General features: G+C 41.4%; 1 protein-coding gene across 3 annotated transcripts in view; it reads right to left on the reverse strand.

The window, feature by feature from the left end:
• The window catches only part of Pik3c2g (phosphatidylinositol-4-phosphate 3-kinase catalytic subunit type 2 gamma), a 295,422-nt gene that overhangs the window by 25,358 nt on the left and 249,698 nt on the right, over window positions 1-20,366 (reverse strand). For 2 of the 3 annotated variants that reach the window (XM_032907319.1, XM_032907318.1), the window contains 3 exons: window positions 18,486-18,551; window positions 15,972-15,981; window positions 7,001-7,095 (listed from right to left, as the gene is read on the reverse strand). In XM_032907319.1, the coding sequence (XP_032763210.1) occupies window positions 7,001-7,095; window positions 15,972-15,981; window positions 18,486-18,551 (171 nt within the window). Of the gene's footprint in view, window positions 1-7,000; window positions 7,096-15,971; window positions 15,982-18,475; window positions 18,552-20,366 lie in introns of all 3 variants that reach the window. The other variant, XM_032907317.1, reaches the window with a different exon arrangement.

Raw genomic sequence — 20,366 nt, forward strand, 5'->3', positions numbered from 1 at the left:
GAAATAAAAAACAGAAACAGAAATTAAAGCTGTTGGTATTAAAAATATCGGTGCTAGTAAGTTTGTGGAAAGTGCGGGATTGATTTCTCTGAGAAATAATTGGTCAGCATTAAGGACTAGAAATACACTCATCAAAGTCGATGGATATAAAACCCACACATGAAATTAGTAGTTTTTCTTTACAGTAGAAGCTCACTAAAAAGGAAGTCAAGAAAAATCATCCTAATTCACTGGAGGTAACAAAAAATATAGCAGGGATATAAACGTAACAGAGGATGCCAAGGATTTCTAAGATAAAGATCTGTAAGCTTCAAAGAAAGTTCCTGAAAGACTCTACCTGGTCAGACAACCTTCTTATCACCATGAGTCAACATCAGGGACGGACATCCCTGTACTGTCAAGTGTAGGACAGATTCAATGGGCTCCCCGTCAGAATTCCCATGACGTTCTTTGCGAATCCCACCTATCCCCAAGTCATAACATGTATATGCAAGTGCAAAGACCCAGAACTGTCACAACAACTCTAAACAGAAAGAGTGACACTGGAGGTATCCCAGTGGCTGACTTCAAGCTCCATCTACTACGGAGTCATGGTAACAAAACCCAGCGTGACAGTTGCTCAAACCGCATCAAACCTGTCGGACAACAGAGCGGTAGAGCCAGAAAGAAACCCACACCGCCACTGCTATAGGGAAAAATCTGTGTGCTGGAGAGATGGCTTAGCAGTTAAAAGTGCTTGTTTATCTTTCAGAAAACCTTTTTTTAGGTCCCAGCACCCATGACGGGAGGTTCACAACCCTAGCCCCAAGGAATATGACACCCTCTTCTGGCTCCCGCTTGCACCTGAACTCAAGTACATGCACATGTGTGTGCGCGTGCTTACGCACACCATGTAACTTAAAATAATAATAAAAAAAAGGTTACAAAATGTAGGCAAAAAGACACTCTTTTTAACAAGTAGTGCTGGGAAAATAGTGTTTACATGTAAAGAATTAAAAATCTAGGGGGGAAAAAGACGGCGCAGTGGTTAAGAGCTAATGTTCCAGAGGACCTGGGTTTGACTCCCACCCAGCACCTACATGGTGGTCTACGATAATCTGTATCTTCAGCTCCAAGGGATTTGTTAGCCTCTTCTGGCCTCTGTGGACACTGTTTTTGTGGCAAAACACTCACACAAATTAAATTAACTTAAAGAAAACCGAAATGGGATTAACGGATGCTATCCCAAACAAAAATCAGCTCAAACTATGTAAAAGGCCCAATGAAATATCTAAAATGCTTTTGAAAGGCTGGGTGGATGCAGGAGGAAGACTCCAAGACCTAGGCTAGCCATAAGCAGTGATTTTCGTTTAAAAACAGGTTTTAGCACAGCAGAAGACACAATAGAGTGGAAAGCCAGCCCATGAAACAGGCAAGAATCTTGACGAACTACCCATCGGACGGGGAATTTATATAAAAAATGTATGAAGGTTGAACCCAAACACCAAAAATGCACAATTCAACCAATAAAACTGGCAGATGAATAGGAGAGGCACTGTACAAAGGGCCAATAAGCTCGCGAACAAAACAGAACACGTTTAGAGAACCAGGAAACACGGGCACGGTTTGGAGATTTGCCTGTTCTGTCCTTTCTTTGTCTCAAAAGCAAACCTTCCTGCCTCTCTCGTGTTCTGTGAAATAATTTCCCGACATGGCAACGCCTGTGTGTCCGAACACTACTTTACCTCATTCTAAGTAAGCACTGACTTGGGGCAAGCAAGGCACATGATGAAATTCAGAACTGCTGGCTTTTTTGTCCCGGGTAACTTTGAAAGCCTGGGAATATTTACCTTGTGTCACACAGAGAAGAAGAGAGAGGAGAAATGATAGACTAGGAGATTCTGTGAGCTGGGGAAGAACATGCACTGGAACACTGCAGAAATGGTGGGACACCATTCAAATGAGGCACGTTGGAAAAACCTTAGAGCACTATGAAATATTTCTAATCTAAATGTTACATGTTTCTTTGTCTTAGTAACTGAAATACTGTCAGACGCCTTGGATACAGGCTGCTGGATCTTTGCACTCATTTGTCAGCTGTGATCACCACAGTAATCGTGTGCTTCTTTGAAAGGGAGGGGATGTTTTTAAAGCATTTTGTTTGAGCCCATGTTCTCATAGGAGAAAAGGAGTTCCTAGAACTTAGCTTCAAAGATTTAATATATGATAAAAAATTCTTCTCAAACCTAATATAACAGGGCTTCAGGCATAATTCATTTTAATATTAATATAAAATCAAGCACAACTTCCTGAGTCTGATTACTTTGGTATGCAAAAACATTAAAGGCTTTAAAATTAAATAACAATTAGCTAGAACTGGAAATGAGCAAAGAAAATAATTTAAGAATTTATAGGTTTTTTTTTTATGTCCTCTGCATTCACACGCAATCTCTATTTTCAGATAAGCAGGAGAAATAGTAATTTAACAACACTCTGAGAACGGCAGAGATGGCTCTGCAGTTAAAAGCGGATACTGCTCACACGTGAGGCCTGGGTTTGGTTCTCAGCACCCATACTGAGTAATCCACTACCTCCTACTGTAACACCAGCTCCAGGACACACACACACACACACACACACACACACACACACACACACACACTTAAAGAAAATAAGAATGTTTGGGAAATGCTGCGAACTTCTGTGACTCCCCAAAGCTGGCAAGAACCTTAGTGCTCACTTGTCCTCATGAGAAATGATCTGCTATTCTCTCTTCTGTTGATGAACTGCTTGAAACATTTCAAGTGGAAACAACTGGAGTGCAGAGGGGCCTCCCTGAAGAGATGACAAGGACATGTCGGACTTGCACAGCTGAGCCATCAGTGGATACAGAGGTCCTGAGGCAGCTCTTGCCTTCGTATTCCAGGCAGAAACTGAGGTTGGACTAGAGGGGTTGGGAGAAGCTCCAGGCAGACTTGAGTTTGAACTTCTCAAGGGAGTGAGAACAACTTCATGTACAACTTCATATGCTGTCAGGTGTCTCGATTCCATTGTGAGTGAGAAGGGACTTCAAAAGACGATGAAGAAAGAAATTATAGGAACTGATTTTTTTCTCCCCAAAGCAACATTTCGGCTACTGGGTTCAGTGGAGAGAAAAGAAGCAGGAGCAGAAGCGAAGAACCTGATAAAGCTACCACGGTGCTTCAGGTGGGGGGATGACAGCCACGTGAAGGATTGTGGGTGGGAAATGGTGGGGCCGTGGGTTTATTTTTCAAACAGGATTTTCAGATGGGATAAATGTACCTTGTAAGGAAAGTGGGGTTGAGGGACTAAGAGCTTCAGCATACATCACTTGAAGGCAGGGAGGTTGTGATGGGAAAGATGTTGTGCAAGTCTAGGGTATAGCCACCAGAAGTTGGATTTGGAGCATGTTGAATTTGAGACTCCGATGGGATTTCAAGAAGCTGTCTACCAGCTATATACACAGCTGTGGATTTGGAAAGAGTAGAGCTGGAGTCGTAAAGAAGGGAGAAAAAAGACCAGAAAGATTTGGAACTATGAAGCTAGAGGTAGAACAAGAGAAGAGAGCTAGAAATGAAGTTTGGGGTCCTGACTTTTCTCAACGTTAGCAGACTGGGAAGACCAGATATCACAGTGATGAGCACCTGTCTAAACTTATCAACCAGGAGTCTGAGGCAGGAGGATTGCTGGTATCTTGAGGACACATATGGAGTTCCAGGCCAGCCTAGAGTATGTAGTGAGATCCTGTCTCACACCAGAACAAAAGAAAACAAAGAAACAAAAAGACAAGATAGGAAGTGAATGGAGAGAGAACATCGAAACAGTATTAGTGATGTTCTGAGGGCGCTGACACTGCATGGCTGTGCTCCCTGCTAACCTTCAGTGGCACTCTATGCTGTTGTCCCCTCCTTACTGGTTTTATCTCCATCTTGTTCCTGCTCTTTCTACCCTCATTCTTCCATCACCACTCGCTCTTTGAATGGCCTCATTGGTAGGCTCAACTTCCTGAGTGCAGCATGCACTTTTGGAAGCTGTCAAAGTCATTTAGGAATTCATCAGTTGCATGGAATGGGTGACCAACTTAGTTAATATTGTTTTTGATCAAACATTAGGCATGACCACTGAAAAATATGACCCGGCTTACTGTGAGATTTATATGCCAGATCCGAGAGCACTTTCAATAGGCTTTGTCTAAATTGTTTTGAGTAATGACATTACTGAAACAGATATGTCATCTCCAAGGGGACTGTTTTCAAGGCTAAAGAGTGTGTAAATAATTTATATGAACTCTTTTGACTTCACAATATTTCTTACTCTTCCTTTTGTCACAGGGTGATAGGGATGATCAAGTCCATGATCACACATGTCGTCATATGTAATATGGGCTGGTTCTTCATTTCCCAAGGTAAACAAGTCTTGAGTAATGGTTACTCTGATGTACAACAATTTTTGAGACCCAGTTTATCCATATATCAGGCTCACCCCAAAATGTGCTACATAACTGAGGATGATCTTATTCTTCTGATCCTCCTGTCTTGCCTAGCAAGACAGTGGGTCCTCATTGAGCTCAGCTGCAGGAGCCATGGAAACTCTTGGAATCTACTTCTCTCTCTCAGCCATTCCTGCTTTCTCAGAGACTGCTCATAGGTTTTCCTGAAACTTCATTTTGAATATGGCCCTGTGTTTATTTATCTTCCCCGTGAGATAAAGTTCTATAACCTCTACCTTAAAGGCCATGTTCACATGGAGACAAAAGCCCATAAACTGTCTGCTTGGTGCTCAGCTAAACTTGATTGTTGGGCCCTGTGCTAGGATTTCATTTGTGGGTCACCATACCAGGTTTAGGTAGTGCTGGGAATTGAATCCAGGGCTTTGCGTATGCTAGGCAAGGTCTCTATTGTTGGCACTTCATTTTCAGACACTTTTTTAATACATAAAACAACTATAAAAACTTAAAAATACGTGTCCTGATATCTCAAAAACTGCCAACTGTGAGCTCTACAAATTCAGCAAGAAGCACCCATGGCTTTCTGGCTAATACTAAGTTTTCCAACGATGTACACCCAGCAAATTAGGCCAATTATTTTGTTCACTGAATAAATATTTATTAAATATAGTTTGTACCAGACACATGTCATGTGGAGAAGAGACTGCTCCTTTAGATCCTTCCAAACACACTCTGAAACTCTTATGTGCATGAGGAATACAGCCAAAACTGAGCTGGCTTTCGCATATCCTGTGCAGTGTTTTTGGTAGTGACGTCACATGGAGGGCCTGTTTGGCAGGCAGATTCAGGGACATCTGGAGAGCTGGTGATGTTTAGTTTCCTTTTTCTGTTTATGATGCCCATGCTCAGAACATTTATTAGGTCCCCTGTGACGCTGAAAGCTCTCTGGCCTCCCAGACAGCTGCCATCCCTTGTCATGATGGTGAATCTCTCTTTCTCCTCATCTCTCTGATTTTCATCCTTAATGAAGCTCCTCTGAAGGCCTTAGAGGGAAGCTTCTCCTTGCCTTCAAGGTCCCGTAACATTTAAATCTCCAAGCACTGTATTTTTTTTTTTTTTCTGTCTAATTTGCTCCCTCTCACCTGGAAGCTGGATCATGGCCTTCAGGCACATTCATTCAAACAAACCTTCTTGGAAAGGAGCTGTGTGAGCTTCCGTTGTGGGCGGGCCAATGCTGTCAAGCTTCTCTTCTGCTCAGCCCAGTGGACAACCCGCCCAAGATTTCTAGACAGGGTTGCTGCATTTCCAGAGTTTCCTGGAAAGGCAGACTGCAAAGACCAGAATAACTATCAAAACAGGGCCACAGCATCGAGCATGACCAGAGAAGGGCTGCAATGACGGCTCAGTGGGTAAAGTACCTGATGCTCAAGCATGAGAAACTGAGTTTGGTTTCTAAGCATTAGGCATGACCGCTGAAGAATACCACCCGACTTACCATGAGATTTATATGCCAGATCTGAGAGCACTTCCCATAGGCTTTGTCTAAATTGTTTTGAGTAAGCACCCAAGTAAAAGATGGGTACAGCTGCTGTATCTGTAACCTTGGTGCTAGGGAGGGAGGGAGTGGGTGGGGCAGGAGGATAGCTATTTGGAGCTCATTGGCTGGTCAGCCTAGGCAATCAGTGAGTGCCATATTCGCATGAGACTCTGTCTCAAAAACGTAAGGTGGAGAATGATAGAGGAACGACTTAACCTTTAACCTCTACATGTGACTGTACACATGTATTTCAGAACACACACACACACAGAGAGAGAGAGAGAGAGAGAGAGAGAGAGAGAGAGAGAGAGAGAGAGAAATGAGGATAATATAATGTCATTAATAGAAAAAAATCAGGTGCTAGTGACCATTCCATGAAATAAAGATGAAATATTGGCAAGAAGGGAAACTATAAAAAGCTGTTTCAATTGCATCCGACAAACCCTTCAAACAACGAAATTGCAATTTTTGAAGAGAAAGAAATACATCTAAACAGCGGCATCAGAAGGTGGTGACAGAGATCATGGTGTAAAAGTAAAAGTAAAGGTGCAGTGGGACTCTTGGGTGGAACCCTTAAGGAACCGTGTTAGCTTTAGAGAGTTGACCAATCTCCCGTTAAGCTCCGCGGAGGCAGCGGAGGTCTGGCCCCGCCCAGTAAGACAGTGGGACCTCACTGAGCTCAGCCGCAGGAGCCATGGGAATTTCCCAAAACCCGTCTACCTCTCTCCCCCAGCCATTCCTGCTTTCTCAGAGGCTGCTCATAGGTTTTCCTGAAACATCAGTTTGAATATGGCCCCGTGTTCATTCAGTGACTTCCCCGTGAGATATTCCGTAGCCTCTACCTTAAAGGCCATGTTCGCACCGAGACAAAAGCCCTGGAACTGTCTCCTTGGTGCTCAGCTAAACTTGTCTGTTGGGCCCATTCCCTGTGCTAATGCTGATACTTATGGCCCAAAGGAGGCAGCTGAGGGCTCCATGGACCGCTCCACATCCCTTTTGACACCAAGGGAACTTACAATGTTTTTCAAGTGTTTCACTAGGATGGTGAGCTTTGCATCCTCATAGGTCATCAGCAACTGCACCTTGGGGCTCTTGTCTGGAGAATGGTCACCTGAGAAAAACAGTGAATGTTAATTAAGTCAGAATGAACGCAGCATAGAATCCATGCCTCTTTCAAAGATTAAACCAGACCAGCACAAGACAAGAGGGACATTCTTCAGATGACGAAATGTTCACAGTTCGGGATGCCGGGCTACAGAGTTGAAGGTGGGATTCCTGTCTTGCCTGCTTGATCTAACTCTTTTCTTGATAGTATATGTTCAATTTTGATTGACGCCATTATTTAAACTGCTATTTAAAGTTAAAACCTCTAGGTAACTTTTTAGTTGTCATTTTCTTGTTAACTATTATAATTAGTTTAAAATAATGGAGGTTGGAGAGACTGAGAGTGGTCTTTAAGATATATTTTATTTTTAAGTGTGTGTGTGTGTGTCTGTGTGTCTCTGTGTGTGTGTGTGTGTCTGTGTGTGTGGTATAGGGTGCAGGTGACCAAAGAGTCCAGGAGAGGGCATTAAATATCCTGGACCTGAAGTTTCGGGCTGTTGTGAGCCTCAGACTGGGATGCTGGGAACCAAACTCTGGTCCTTTGGAAGGGATAAGAAGTGTTCATGGCCTCTATGACATCCCTCCAGCTCAATAGCGGCCTTTAGAAGTCAGTAAACTGGGTCTGTGCCCCAGGCCTGCTACTTCAGACTGTTGTGATGACTAAGCTAATCGATTTTCAGGGACAAGTGACCGACTTTTGGGCAGCTGGGGTGAGCAGTGATAAAAGTCAGGAGGGAGGTTGTCCCGTGGTAGGGATGGAACAGACTCTCAGGGTTGATAGGAGTCGCTCTGCGTCTGTACTTACGTCTGTCTTTCCGATCTCACGGAAACTGGTTTAGATCCATATATCTAGCACGGTCCGTCGGCTCATTCTCTAACTCTCCCTTACTAAGACTTCAAACCTGTGTTTCTAGTGATTACTGATTCCTACAGCCATGTTTATACAACTATTCTTTGGGCAAACGCACCTTTTTGTATATTAAATGCTTGTGTTCGGTTATTTTATTGGTGGGTCGGTGAATGCCACGGCACCTGGTTGGAGGTCAGAGGACGATTGTGGGAAGTGATTGTCTCTTTCCTCCGTGTGGGTTCCAGGGATCGAACCAGCAGCGTCACGCTTGGTGCCAAGGGCTTTTCCTATCTCACTGGACCCCGGATGTGTGGACACCAAAATCGCTTCGTATTGCTTATCCGTTTATTTTATTCTCCACTGTTGTTTTTGTTGTAACTAGCATACTTAGTCCTTAAAACATCCTTTGCCTTGTCCTTTAGACAGTTTTCACTTTATTTGTTTCCCCTAAAATGAGCTTGCCACCACTTTTCGACTGCTGAACTGTTGTTACCTTTTTTCCAAAGCCCAAGCAAAAGTAAAATCTTCCTGGGTCTAGTTTTTCCTGAATAACCCGTCAGTTTTCCTGAATAACTTCAACTGCAGTGACTCTGCACACTGTCTAGTCGATTGAGCCCTACCTCAGGGTCTGCTTCATCGACGTCCCCAAAGGACAGAATCTGCTCTTTGTTTTATGCACACACGTGAGGCATTTGTTCCATAAATCACAGAGTGATGCCTGTTTTACCTTGAGCCCCATCATTATGTCAATAAGGATTTCAGTCTTTGTTTTAACTCAAATTTTCTGCCTTTTTGCCCAAGGATTAAACATAGTTTATTGTGGATATAATAATGAATCTCTTATAGTCTCTCAGTGTACAGATGCTGGAGAACAAAAAAAAAAGAGTTATTGAACAAAAGTCAGTCAGTATTCACTGTAGGACGTACTGCTGTCTGCTTTATTTTATGGCAGTTGTTTGCAGCTCTCTGATTAGTTCCAGTGCATCGAGGTTGCACCAGCAGGCTGTGTCCTCTCTGTGTGCCTCTTTCATGGTTTGGAGCGGGCTATTCATCACATATACGTGATACTGGTTTTATTATCAATTAATTGAGTTCGTAGTTAATAATATGGATTACTTGATAATTAAAAGAGGGCTTCTTTGAACCAAGGGGACATCTGTTATATAAATACATTAAAAATCACTTAAATGGCCCCATTATAGTGATTGAGAGATGCTGTACGTTGATTCTCACTGAAGCAAATTACAATTCATAATAAAATATATTAGTGAGTGCTAGGTATGAAGGTGCTAAATACTGATGACTTTTTAACGCACAATGAATATTATATTTGAATTAAGAGGGGAAGGGATTATTAAATAGAAAACCCAATGTATTTAATGAGAGTTTTTACTCGAAGGTAGGGGATTACCGTACACTCATGACGGAGTGGACAGTAAAGGCACAGGAGTGGCATACACTGACTAACAACGATGAAGACCTCTGTCTAGAACTCCACTGAGAGAGAGACTGTTAACCAGATATTCCACGGCGTTTGGGACTGCAGAACCCCAGAAAAATCTGGGTCACTAGGAATTCTTAACAGGCAATTGGTTAGTATCAGAAAGACTTAAAAAGATGAGAATTCGGCAACCTGAGGGAGGAATTTCCCTAACTCTTTACCAGCAAACCTACAAGGTCAGCTTCTCCTGTTTGCGCATGCGGAAACGGAAGAAGCACTTCCTCCAAAGAAGCACTTTCTCCGAATTCATGCAGACCAAAGATGATGCATCACAGGCGCTCACTGCAGCTGAGTCGGCCAGAACGACATCTGTCCTACATGGATCCAGTCAAGATTCCAGCACAGTTGGAAGAGAGTCTCCGGAGGCCCTATCCCTAACCGAGCAACTCTTGTCAACCAGCGGAAGGCAGTCGCTTGTCTTTCAGGGGTGTGGCCACTGGGTGTTTGCTCATGCCCTCAGTGATTACTCCACACCCATTCATACAGTAGGACTACTTATTGGCGCAATGGTTATACAAGGTCAGTACACGGACCTGGGAGGAAGTAAAGGGGGAAGTGGATGCTAGACATGATTGAGACACACTGGATGCATGCGTGAAAATGTCAAAGGATACACTAAAGTACTACTTAAAAATAAATGGTCAGATAACGCAGTGCAGGGTTAAGCGATCTCTGGCCATATTTATAACCATCGGGCAGTAAATTGAAGAATGAGAGTCACAATATAAATGAAGGCTAGAGGAGGAAAACTTGAGAGCAGCTTGATACGGAGAAAGATATGCTGGAATTTTCTGGTCACCCTGGGAATTTGCAATGCTCTCTGGGTTTGCAATGCTCTCTGCAACGTCACCGAGAGGCGACAACCTCAGGACTTGTTGGTGCTTGCTATTGAGACGAAGTGTGGCTGTCCTGAGTCCTTTTACTAGCAAATACACTACTTTCTATTTTCATAAAAATATCATTTTGCAGTTCAGTTTTCTCCAGAAGACAATTTAATTCTTGTAATTAAAGGTGACAAATGGTTTTTAAAGTATGAAATGTCTTCTTGTGTCTAAAATCCATTTTTGTTCTGTTCTGTTCTGTTCTGTTCTGTTCTGTTCTGTTCTGTTCTGTCCTGTCCTGTCCTGTCCTGTCCTGTCCTGCCCTGTCCTTTCCTATCCTATGCTATGCTATCCTATCCTATCCACTAGTTGTCTCTGTACCTTCCTAAAGAGATACACATCCTTTTCAAATTGCCCCATAACAAAGATGAATATGTCATTCTTCCTTTACGTCACTGACAAAGGCAGTGGCATGCCACTATTCTGCACAAGGTATCTGTAGATATTTTTACATCAATATCACATTTTTTTTTATTTTTTAAAGTATAGCTTCCATTATAGGAAGGTGTTGAGATTTATCTAACCAATGCCTCATGATGGGCAGGTAGGTTCCCAATTTTGTGTAGTCATTTGCTAAACAGTCTTCGGGGGACAGCCTGAATTTGCAGGTCACGGTGTATTTTCTTGTGTGGTTTTGATAAATATTGCCAAGTAATTCCACGGTACCTGTACTGATTTGTATTATTAACAGCAGTGTATGAGAGGCCTGCTGATTTGCAACTGAAATGCTAATTAAATTGTTGACTTTGTGCTGATCTGATGAGAAAGAGAGAGAGGGAGGGTGGAGGAGGGAGGAAGGGGAGAGAGAGAGAGAGAGAGAGAGAGAGAGAGAGAGACAGAGAGAGAGAGAGGGAGAGAGAGAGGGAGAGGGAGAGAGAGAGAGAGAGAGAGAGAGAGAGAGAGAGAGACAGAGAGAGAGAGTATCCACGTTATTTGATTTGTAATTCTCTTATGAATGAGCGTGAGCATCTTCTCATTGGTCAAGAGCTACTTGTATGTTGTGTACTTATCTTTCATCATCTTAATTTTCTCGTTAGTTTCTAGAGGATGATTGTATGCTAACTGAACAAAATCTCTGGGATGGATGAGCAATACTTCATCCTTGCATTTTATCTTGGCCTTGCTGAAGAGTTTATTCCCATGCACACACGGCTGCTCGCCCCTCTGACGTTTTCCCATGCCCTCTGCTTTAGGATTATAAAGGTTGCTCAGGGCTTCCTTGGTCATCTCTCACTTCGTTATTTGCATTTACCTTTTCCTCTTCTCTTTGTTACTTATCCTGTACAGTGAGGGCTGTGTTATCATAAGCTGTTTACTGAGCTCCCCTCCCTCTCTGCTCTGGTCACACTACATTTCTAGGTGTATTTCTCTTTATTCATGGACAATCTGTGGTAACCTTTGTGCTGACCCATTTATGTATCTGCTTAGTCATAGACTTAACACTGCTTTAATTTTTCGTGGATTTACATTTTAAAAGATTTTTATGACCCCTTTTTGTTAGGAACTGGAAAATAAGATTATTCTGTTAAAAAACGATCAGTTAATGTTTCTTAGGAGTCGTCTTTATGAGGCTGAATTTGCCTCTCTGGAAGCACAACGTGTATTTCCAGTCGTTTTTTAGATTCCTCAGTTCTGTTTTCATTCAGTCTTACCTGTTTCCTCACAAACCCATTCTAAACTTTCTTGCGTGAGTGCTATTGAAGGCACTATTTTGACACTTAAATACTGTAAATAGTCATCATATCTGACATATTTATAAATATATCTCAAGAATATCTATAATCTGATGGATACAGGTATTCAATTTGCAGCTGGTGTTATCACTGAATTCTACTTGTGACATGTGTTTCAGTTGATATTTGTTTTCCCAGATATACCGTGATAATACTTACAAATAATCTTGTTTTTTTTTCCTTGTGGACAAAAATCTATGTCTTCTAATGTCTTTTTCTATTTCATTTTTTTTATTTGATAAGTATTTTTGACCCTGTTCTGAAAAAGCCACTGTCGTAAGTATGTGGAGTCCCAGCATATGAGAAATAATCATAAAAAGGCACAATAAGTAAGGCTTACATTACAGGGGATGTAAGTAATGTAGGGAGATAAAAGCAGTGAAATCCAGGCAGGCTGTGACTTCGATGGGCGGCAATGGGAATTCTTACTGAGAAGACACATCTTGGGGAAAGGGCTGAGAGGTGAAGGAGCCAGCCCTGTCTTGCCACCCACCTTCTGTACAGCTTAGAGACACGGAGGATCTTTAATTTATTGGGAATTTTTCCAATGTTTTTTTCTCTCACATCTGTTGTTAGAGTTTCTCAGGCAAAGGCAATTTCTTTTTACTTTTTCAGCGTTTTAAAAGAAAATTTAATTTTATCAAATGTCCTTTGGGTCCACAGAGATGGCCATGTGAGGGTTTTTTTTTGGGGGGAGGTTCTTTTTTCTTTTGCAATGATAGATTATATTCCTTTAGAATCCTGATGGATTATCACGAATGATATTTATCTCTGATTTCTTATTTTTGGCCCTTATAGTTCTTGAAACTCTGGTATGTACGAGTATGAATAAATTTCCCCTGGTCTCCATCTTTAACTGTTTAAGCAGTGGTGTAACTGTCTGATTTTAAATATTTGAGAGTCAGTCAAGTCTCTGCTGGGGCCGTTTGTGTTATGTTCTGTATTATGATTCTGTGGTTTCCGGTCAGCCGGGCTGTCCATCAGACCAGCACGGCTGAGTGGCATCTGCATGTTGTTGGGACAATGGATACTGCTCTGTTGAAGCTTTGGAAATTTGGGGCTGCAATTTCTTTTGACCCAACCATCATTAAAAATATATTTTGTTTTTAAATTTCCAAACGTAGTTGTCTCCTAGCTTTTCCATCAATCTTTACTATATTGGGATTAAGTGATGCTGTCAGGAGTATGTCTGCTTTCTGGAATCTGTTAAGCTTTCCTGTGGTCTAATAGGCACAGAGAAAGAAAATCTCATCTCTGTTTTCAGTAGGAAGGAAGTGTCATCGGTTCAACCATTTGCCTTATTCATTTTATTATAGTTTCCTATGAACACACTCCTTGTGTGTCACCCAGGCTGTCCCAGATGGGAAGTTTTGTGTTAGAATCTTTTTTAATTGGTGTGCGTCTGTGCATTTCTCTCCTGTGCATCACAGTCTCTGCTTTATGTGTGCTGCTGTTAGAATATTTAATGAGGAGTCATAACATCCCGTATCTTTAGTCATAATTTCACAGTCTAGGTGAAGGTTCCATTATTTATTTTATTGTAATTGAAGTAAGTCCTACACTTAAGGACTTAACTCTTCTTTCCTCATCAATATTTTGACTATTGGTTCCACTTTCTTTGTATCTAAAATTTCAACCTTATAAAATAAACTTGTTTTAGGGTTTTAGGCATGTGGGTGAGTTTGTTTGTTTGCTTGTTTATTTATTTTACGGTGACTATGGTTTGCATTTTCATCTTTAAGTTATTTTTTCTCAATAGATGAGTTGAACTCACATGTAGCTATGTATTTTTTTTTAATCTCTATCTCATTGCTTCTCTGAGTTTTAAAAGGAAGATCTTACCACACAAACTGTTTTCACTTTGTTTAGGATACTTTCAGAACATCGTTGGTCTTGTTTCATGATTTACCCTAGCCTAATAGAATTAGAGTTTGGCTTCTTTGGACAATATTTGTTTCTTAATAGAATCAAGGGCAAAGGTGCATCTCCCGCTGCATTGTTTTATTGACCATCCAATTGCGTTCCGTGCCAGAACTTTCCCCAATGTTTCTCTAGTGCTTGCCCACATACACTTAGGAACAGCATGCTCAGATATTTTCTATCTTAAAATATATAATATATCCTTATGTACATTTATCTAGTCAAGCTTCAGAACATGGCAGTTCAAATTTCCTCCGTCAAATGAAATACTTTAATTGAAAACCTATAATCCACAATTCAACTTTTATATTTTAGACTTTTTTTTAATCAAGTGGCCAGCAAGACCATTACCTAACCTAGTGAATGGCTAGAGTGACTTCAAGTTCTCTTCCAAGGGCACATCATAAAGTGGAGGCACTGACTTGAGGTCATTACTCAAAGCTTGTGCTCACACAAATGTCCTCTACAAACGATGATTCCATCATCCTCATGGAATGGATCGCTATTGTCCAAGGCTGTGCTTCATTACCTAATTTATTCTTTCTACACTTTGTCTTGTATCCGTCTTTCACATGTGAGAACTGTGTGGGTGGGCACGGATGAATTGTTTGTGTGACAGTATGATTTCATATGGAAGGTGCTATGTATTGAGCGTGTTCCTCAGAGCTCTGTGTTTTGAAGGCTTGGTCCTCAGCCTATGGCAATGTGGAGGTGGCAGAGCCTGTTGAAGTTGAAACTTCTGGGAGAAAGGTCTGTTATATGGGCTTTCTCTTGAGACGGACACTAGAACCCAGTAGCAGGAATTATTAAATATGAATCCCACTCTACCATCAGCAGGGCACCGGTGGACAGACCGGCCTGTTCTCAGCTTGGCAGACTCTCTGACTGGGAGTTCTGAAATCTCTCCACTTGGCTCACTAAGTTCCCATGGCATGTTGCTGCCACACCGATCCCACACTTCCAAATTCCTATGACTAGTCGGGGTGCACTTCTCGCGCCCTGCCTTGCCTTTCTCTCTGGAACCTCGTTGCTGCGTGAAGGAAAACACCACAGAGACTCAGTTTATAATAAACAGATAACACAATCGCTGTAAGCTCTTCTAAGTAATAAATCCTCCAGTAGCAGAACCCAGCAGATCCACTGAGGGCCTCTCCTACTTACATTGTGTCCTCAATTAACTCTTCTGTCCAAAGGAAGTATCTGTCTCCTGCTTCTTCTACTCCTCTCTCTGACCCAGAAGTCCCAGTGATTGGCTCCTTGAAATCTTTATTCATAAGGGGAAGGTTCTGCCGCAGAACCCCACTCCCTTTTTTTCCTATCTCTGTCCTATTCTGTCACATGAGTAACTTTGCTTCATCATGAATGTACTCCACCCACGGTCTTACCAGAGATCCCCAAACAACATGACCAAATGAACGTTGACTAAAATCTCTGAAATCATGAACTGAAATAAACCATTTCTCCTATGTTGACTATAACACTTTAATTATCAGAAATGTAAAACCATGCAAGCTATATTAATCTTTGCAGCATGCAGAAAACTATATCGCCAGAGAGTTGATATGGGGAGAATTAAAATAAAATCCACAAGGATTTTTAGATTGTATTATGGAGTCAACATCATTTAATATAATAATTTGTACAGGATATTTTCCCAAGTGATTCTTTAAAAATATTCTAGTGTTCAGGAGCTCTCCTGTACCACGGCTTTTCTCTTGTTAGGACTATGAGAAGACAACACGATTCTGAACGTCTCTCTGTCTCCCTTTATAAAAATAACAATCTATCTCTATAGAGATTATCACCATGTATCTATGGTTGTCACAGTCAACGCTTATTCAGTGATTATTGTATGGGAAGCCAGACTTCATGGTTCATCTTGGAATGCCAAGGTGCACAGTATAGACACAGTTTACCCAATCAAAGAGGCCTCATCTGCAATAAACACATACCGTAGAGTCATCACTGAAGTTAGTGACTTCAAGGACAACAAGGAACCAAGGAATATCTTAGTAGATGGCAAAAGATAAAGTCTTAAGTTGTCACACAAAATCCTGTTTCATGAGACACAGAGTATTTCCAAGGTTTACCGTGACATGGTCCAGTGTGCTCTCTGTCGCTGTGGATAAACACCACAAACAAAAGCAACTCTGGAAGCTAAGGGTCCACTTGACTTGCAGGTTAAAGTCTATCATTAAATGAAGTCAAGGAAGGAAATCAATACATGAAATGAATCAGAGGCCATGGAGGAATGCCGATTACTGGTCTGATGCTGTGGCTCTCTTGGTTACCATCCTTACATGGCTCAGACCCGCTTGTCAAAGAGTGGTAATGCATACATGGACTGGGACTACTTTCACCAATAAGAAAACGTTCTCTAGACACGCCCACAAACCGATCTGATGGAGGTCATTCCCCAGGTGAGGCTCCCTCTCACTCGCGTGTCAAGTTGACAACTGAATACTTATGTAATTTTTGAGGCGCACATCTGGAGGCATAGGTATTCCACGTCACCACTCCGGCAGAGGTTGCCAAAGCCTGCGGTTTCCACTTAAGGTTGTTTCTATGCAAATCACAATCGGAACGCATTTGAATAACTTTGCCCTCTAATCATTTAACAACATAAGCTAAAAATTCTCAACTCACGGGTGGGCATAATGCTTAAGTAAGCAAGCTTCTTGCGAACAGTCAGCAGCAGCTATTCTGTGACAAAAGATTAGGACTCCAGAATGACGAAGGAGGAAACGATTTGAAGAACAAAATAAGGCACAGCTTCCCGTGAATCCTTGCTTATTACAGTGATTTGCATACCCTGCTTGGAAAATGTGTCAATTGTTTTAAGATAATAATCTGTTTTCAGGAGGCAGCCTATAGCTTCTACTGGCACGGGTCAAATCTTTTGTTATTCATAACTGTTGAAATAATTCTTGAGTATTGATGACATGAGAAATTTTAAAATTGGAAACACTTCTCAAAGTGCTGCTTTAGTTTCTATAATAACCACCGTGATTTTGGGTGCACATGCGTTTCAAAATACCTTTCAGGAATAGTACTATGAACAAAAGCAAAACGTTGACAGCAATCTGAGGTTTAATTTCTTGAAATGTAAAGAAGCAATTTTCCTTGAGGGGCTTTAGTGGCAGAGGAGAGGCCCACACAGCTCCATTCTGACAGCATCTCCAGAAATGAACAACCTGATATTTTTTTTTTCTGGGTCTGTATTATTAAAGTTTGTTCTATTGGGGATAGTAATATCTCCTCAGGTAATTAAAATTGATTGTTTTCATTTTTCTTTCTCAATTTCTCCCCCACCCCCACTCCCATATTTCTGGAAATCCTCATACATTATCTCAGGATCTAAGTATGAGCAGTGCAGGTTGGGAAAGGGGGTCTTTGACTTAGTGTTACTTTTCACATGGCAAGAGAGGCTGGCTATGTGCAAGCACAGATGCACAATTTAATAAATACTTATGCCTCGTAACACGTTATTCAGGAAACTAAGTACCTGGGATGCCAGATATAAGCAGATGTGAGCACGTGGATCTAACCTTAAACAAGAGTCAGGAGGTCAACACGGGTAAAATGAAGGCTGAGAGTTGGAAGGATTGGTGCTGGCCAGAAAATGATGCATTTATCAACATGGAGATTAAAATCAGCATGTGTAGTGCAGACGATGACTCTGTGATTAAGAAGAGGTCACTTTATTCTTGCAGAGGACACAGATGCAGTTCCCAGTGCCCTCATCAAGTGAGTCACAGCCACCTGTAACTTCGCTTCACTTGTGTACATGTGCTGTACTCACATGCACGCTGGCCAACAAAAATACACACAAGTAAAACCAACAAATTAGTGCTTATATAAACTAACATGTTATTGGATTGCCACTTCTTGTTGTGAAATATATTATAAATGCTTGGAACTTATGGAGCCTTCAAAGGAGTCTGCGTAAATCTAGGGGAAATGATTGAATGTCCATTAGAACTTGCACAGGATACATTTGGAAGGGAACCAAATGGTGGCACTGATGCAAGGCTTTGTTCAAGGAGTAGAGAGTCATGGGCTTTAAAACTTGAGAGTGAAACTCCATTATTATTATTATTATTATTATTATTATTATTATTATTGTTGTTGTTGTTGTTGTTGTTGTTGTTATTGTTATTTTGCTTTGTAAGTTAGTGGTAAAACTGCAAGACTCCTATGCCAGAGAAAACAGAGATTCTGCCTTTGGAATGCAATTTAAATTCAAAGCACAACTGATTGAAATAGGGAATGGAGTGGGCCCCTGTCACTATGGTAAATGGACAAAACACATCTATGTTCATCTTAACTTGAAGATCATATTCTAAGGGGTTTCAATCTCTTTAGAAATGGTTAGGGAGAAAACAGTCAGGTCTTAGCATTAAAAAGGCATTATCATTTGGCACTGAAGACATTACCAGCCGATCGCCCCTACGATTGCATACACAGTCTTTGCCCATGGTAATTGTGATGGATTCACTTGCCTGGGTCCACAAATGGAGAGTCTTCAAGGGTCGGTTGTATATGTTCAGAGAGAAAAAAACTGAGTACGCAATCACTCTGAAAGGAAAAAGATAAAATACGATAGTATTTATTAATATTTCTCATATTTACCTATTAATCCTGTTCACTCTTGCATGAGAACGTTGCTATTATCACATGATTTTTAATGAGTACCTGTTATAAATTCCATAAACAGAAAAAGTTTGATTTGCAACCATACTGTCAATATTGTTCTGCCATGTATTAAGCTAGTCTTTTTATGTGGCTTGAGATAAATTATATTTCTTCAAGAGATTCAAGGTTGTGTTGCTGGAGGTCATCATAAATGTTTATGTTCTGTAATTGTATAATTATCCATAAATCTCACATCTCCCTGTCCTGGAAAACATAAAGTTTTAGATAAAGCTTTCTGAAAAAAATTGCTCTCCAAATGACATAGTTGCTGGCTTTGTGAGAAACCATTACTCAAGGTTCAATTCGGAGAATGTTAACTGACGATTAAACTCCTCAGAATGGAGGAATAAGGGGGCATATTGAGAGACAGGTAGATGCATAAGGTAATGTCTTTCTTTGGGACACTCTAGGGGAGAAATAGCACTAAAGGGAATGAATTCTAACTGTGTCCATTTTAGTAATAAAAGTAGAGATCACCACAAATAAATTTCTATTTAACTTGAACTCCAAATGTAAGCACGCCTGCTTAATCCGAGAATAGCCTTTCCTTAGTGAAACTGGCATTTATTTTGATATTAACTCTCACATAGTCAATGCACTTCCTCCTCCAAAGACATCCCATGATTGTGTAAAGGACACACTGAATTAGTGAGTCCATCATCTACGTGCGCGCCAATGTGGTATTATCTGTTAAGGCTACCCAGTCAGCCTTCTCTCTTTCTGTTCAATGGTCTTTCAATCCTCCATCAGGATTACTTCCAAGTCTGACCTCTCTCCTGATAACTTTATTTCCACTATTAAAACTGCCACCGATTCTATGGACACACACAGTTACAGTCCTTCCTTCTTGCTACAGTGGAAGAAATGGCTGCTTTTCATCTTGCTCTCCCACAAATCCACACACTGACCTGGCAAGTCTCAGAACCACAGAAAGAGATCTGATGGGGAGACGGTGTCATTCGGGATACAACTAGTTATTCAGTGTGGCAGACTGAATAAGCACAGCCCTCTTAGCTCATGTGTATAGATACTTGGTCCCCAGTTGGTGGAACTCTTTGGGAAGGGTTAGGAGGTGGGACCTTTGCTGGAGGAGGTTTGGCACAGGAAGCAGGCTTTAAGGTTTCAGAAGCCCTCTCCATTCCTACTCAGATCTTTCTCTGTCTCTTGCTTGTAGATCGGATGTGACCTCTCAGCTATTGCTCCAGTATCATGCCTGGTTGCCTGCTGCCATGCTCTCTGTCATGGTGACCATGGACTTTATGTCTTTGTAACGACAAGTCCCAGTAAAAATGTCCTTTTATAAATTGACTTGGTCATGGTGTCTCTTCACAGCAGTAGAAAAGTAACTACAGTATCTAGGATGGGATCCCTGAATCCAATGTTATTGGTACTCTCATAAAAAGGGACGGTTTGGATATTACAAAGAGAACACTACAAACAGACCCTGGACGAATCTAGCAGAGCTTCTTCTGTTGGGTTATGAGAAGGATCCTCTGATCCAATGTACTGCCAATGTACTGGTTTTAGACACCAACTGACAGAATGTTCAGACAGCCGGTTTCTGAAGTTTATGCCCCGATGGTGTGACATTTTGTTACAGCAGCCCTAGAGCACCAGACAGTGCTGAACCCCGTATCAACTGCCTATTTTTTATCACCCACCCCCGTAGAAACCCAATCTATTCATTAACTCTTTACC

The sequence above is a fragment of the Rattus rattus genome, chromosome 6 (genome assembly GCF_011064425.1).
Source record: "Rattus rattus isolate New Zealand chromosome 6, Rrattus_CSIRO_v1, whole genome shotgun sequence".
Classification (NCBI taxonomy): domain Eukaryota; kingdom Metazoa; phylum Chordata; class Mammalia; order Rodentia; family Muridae; genus Rattus; species Rattus rattus.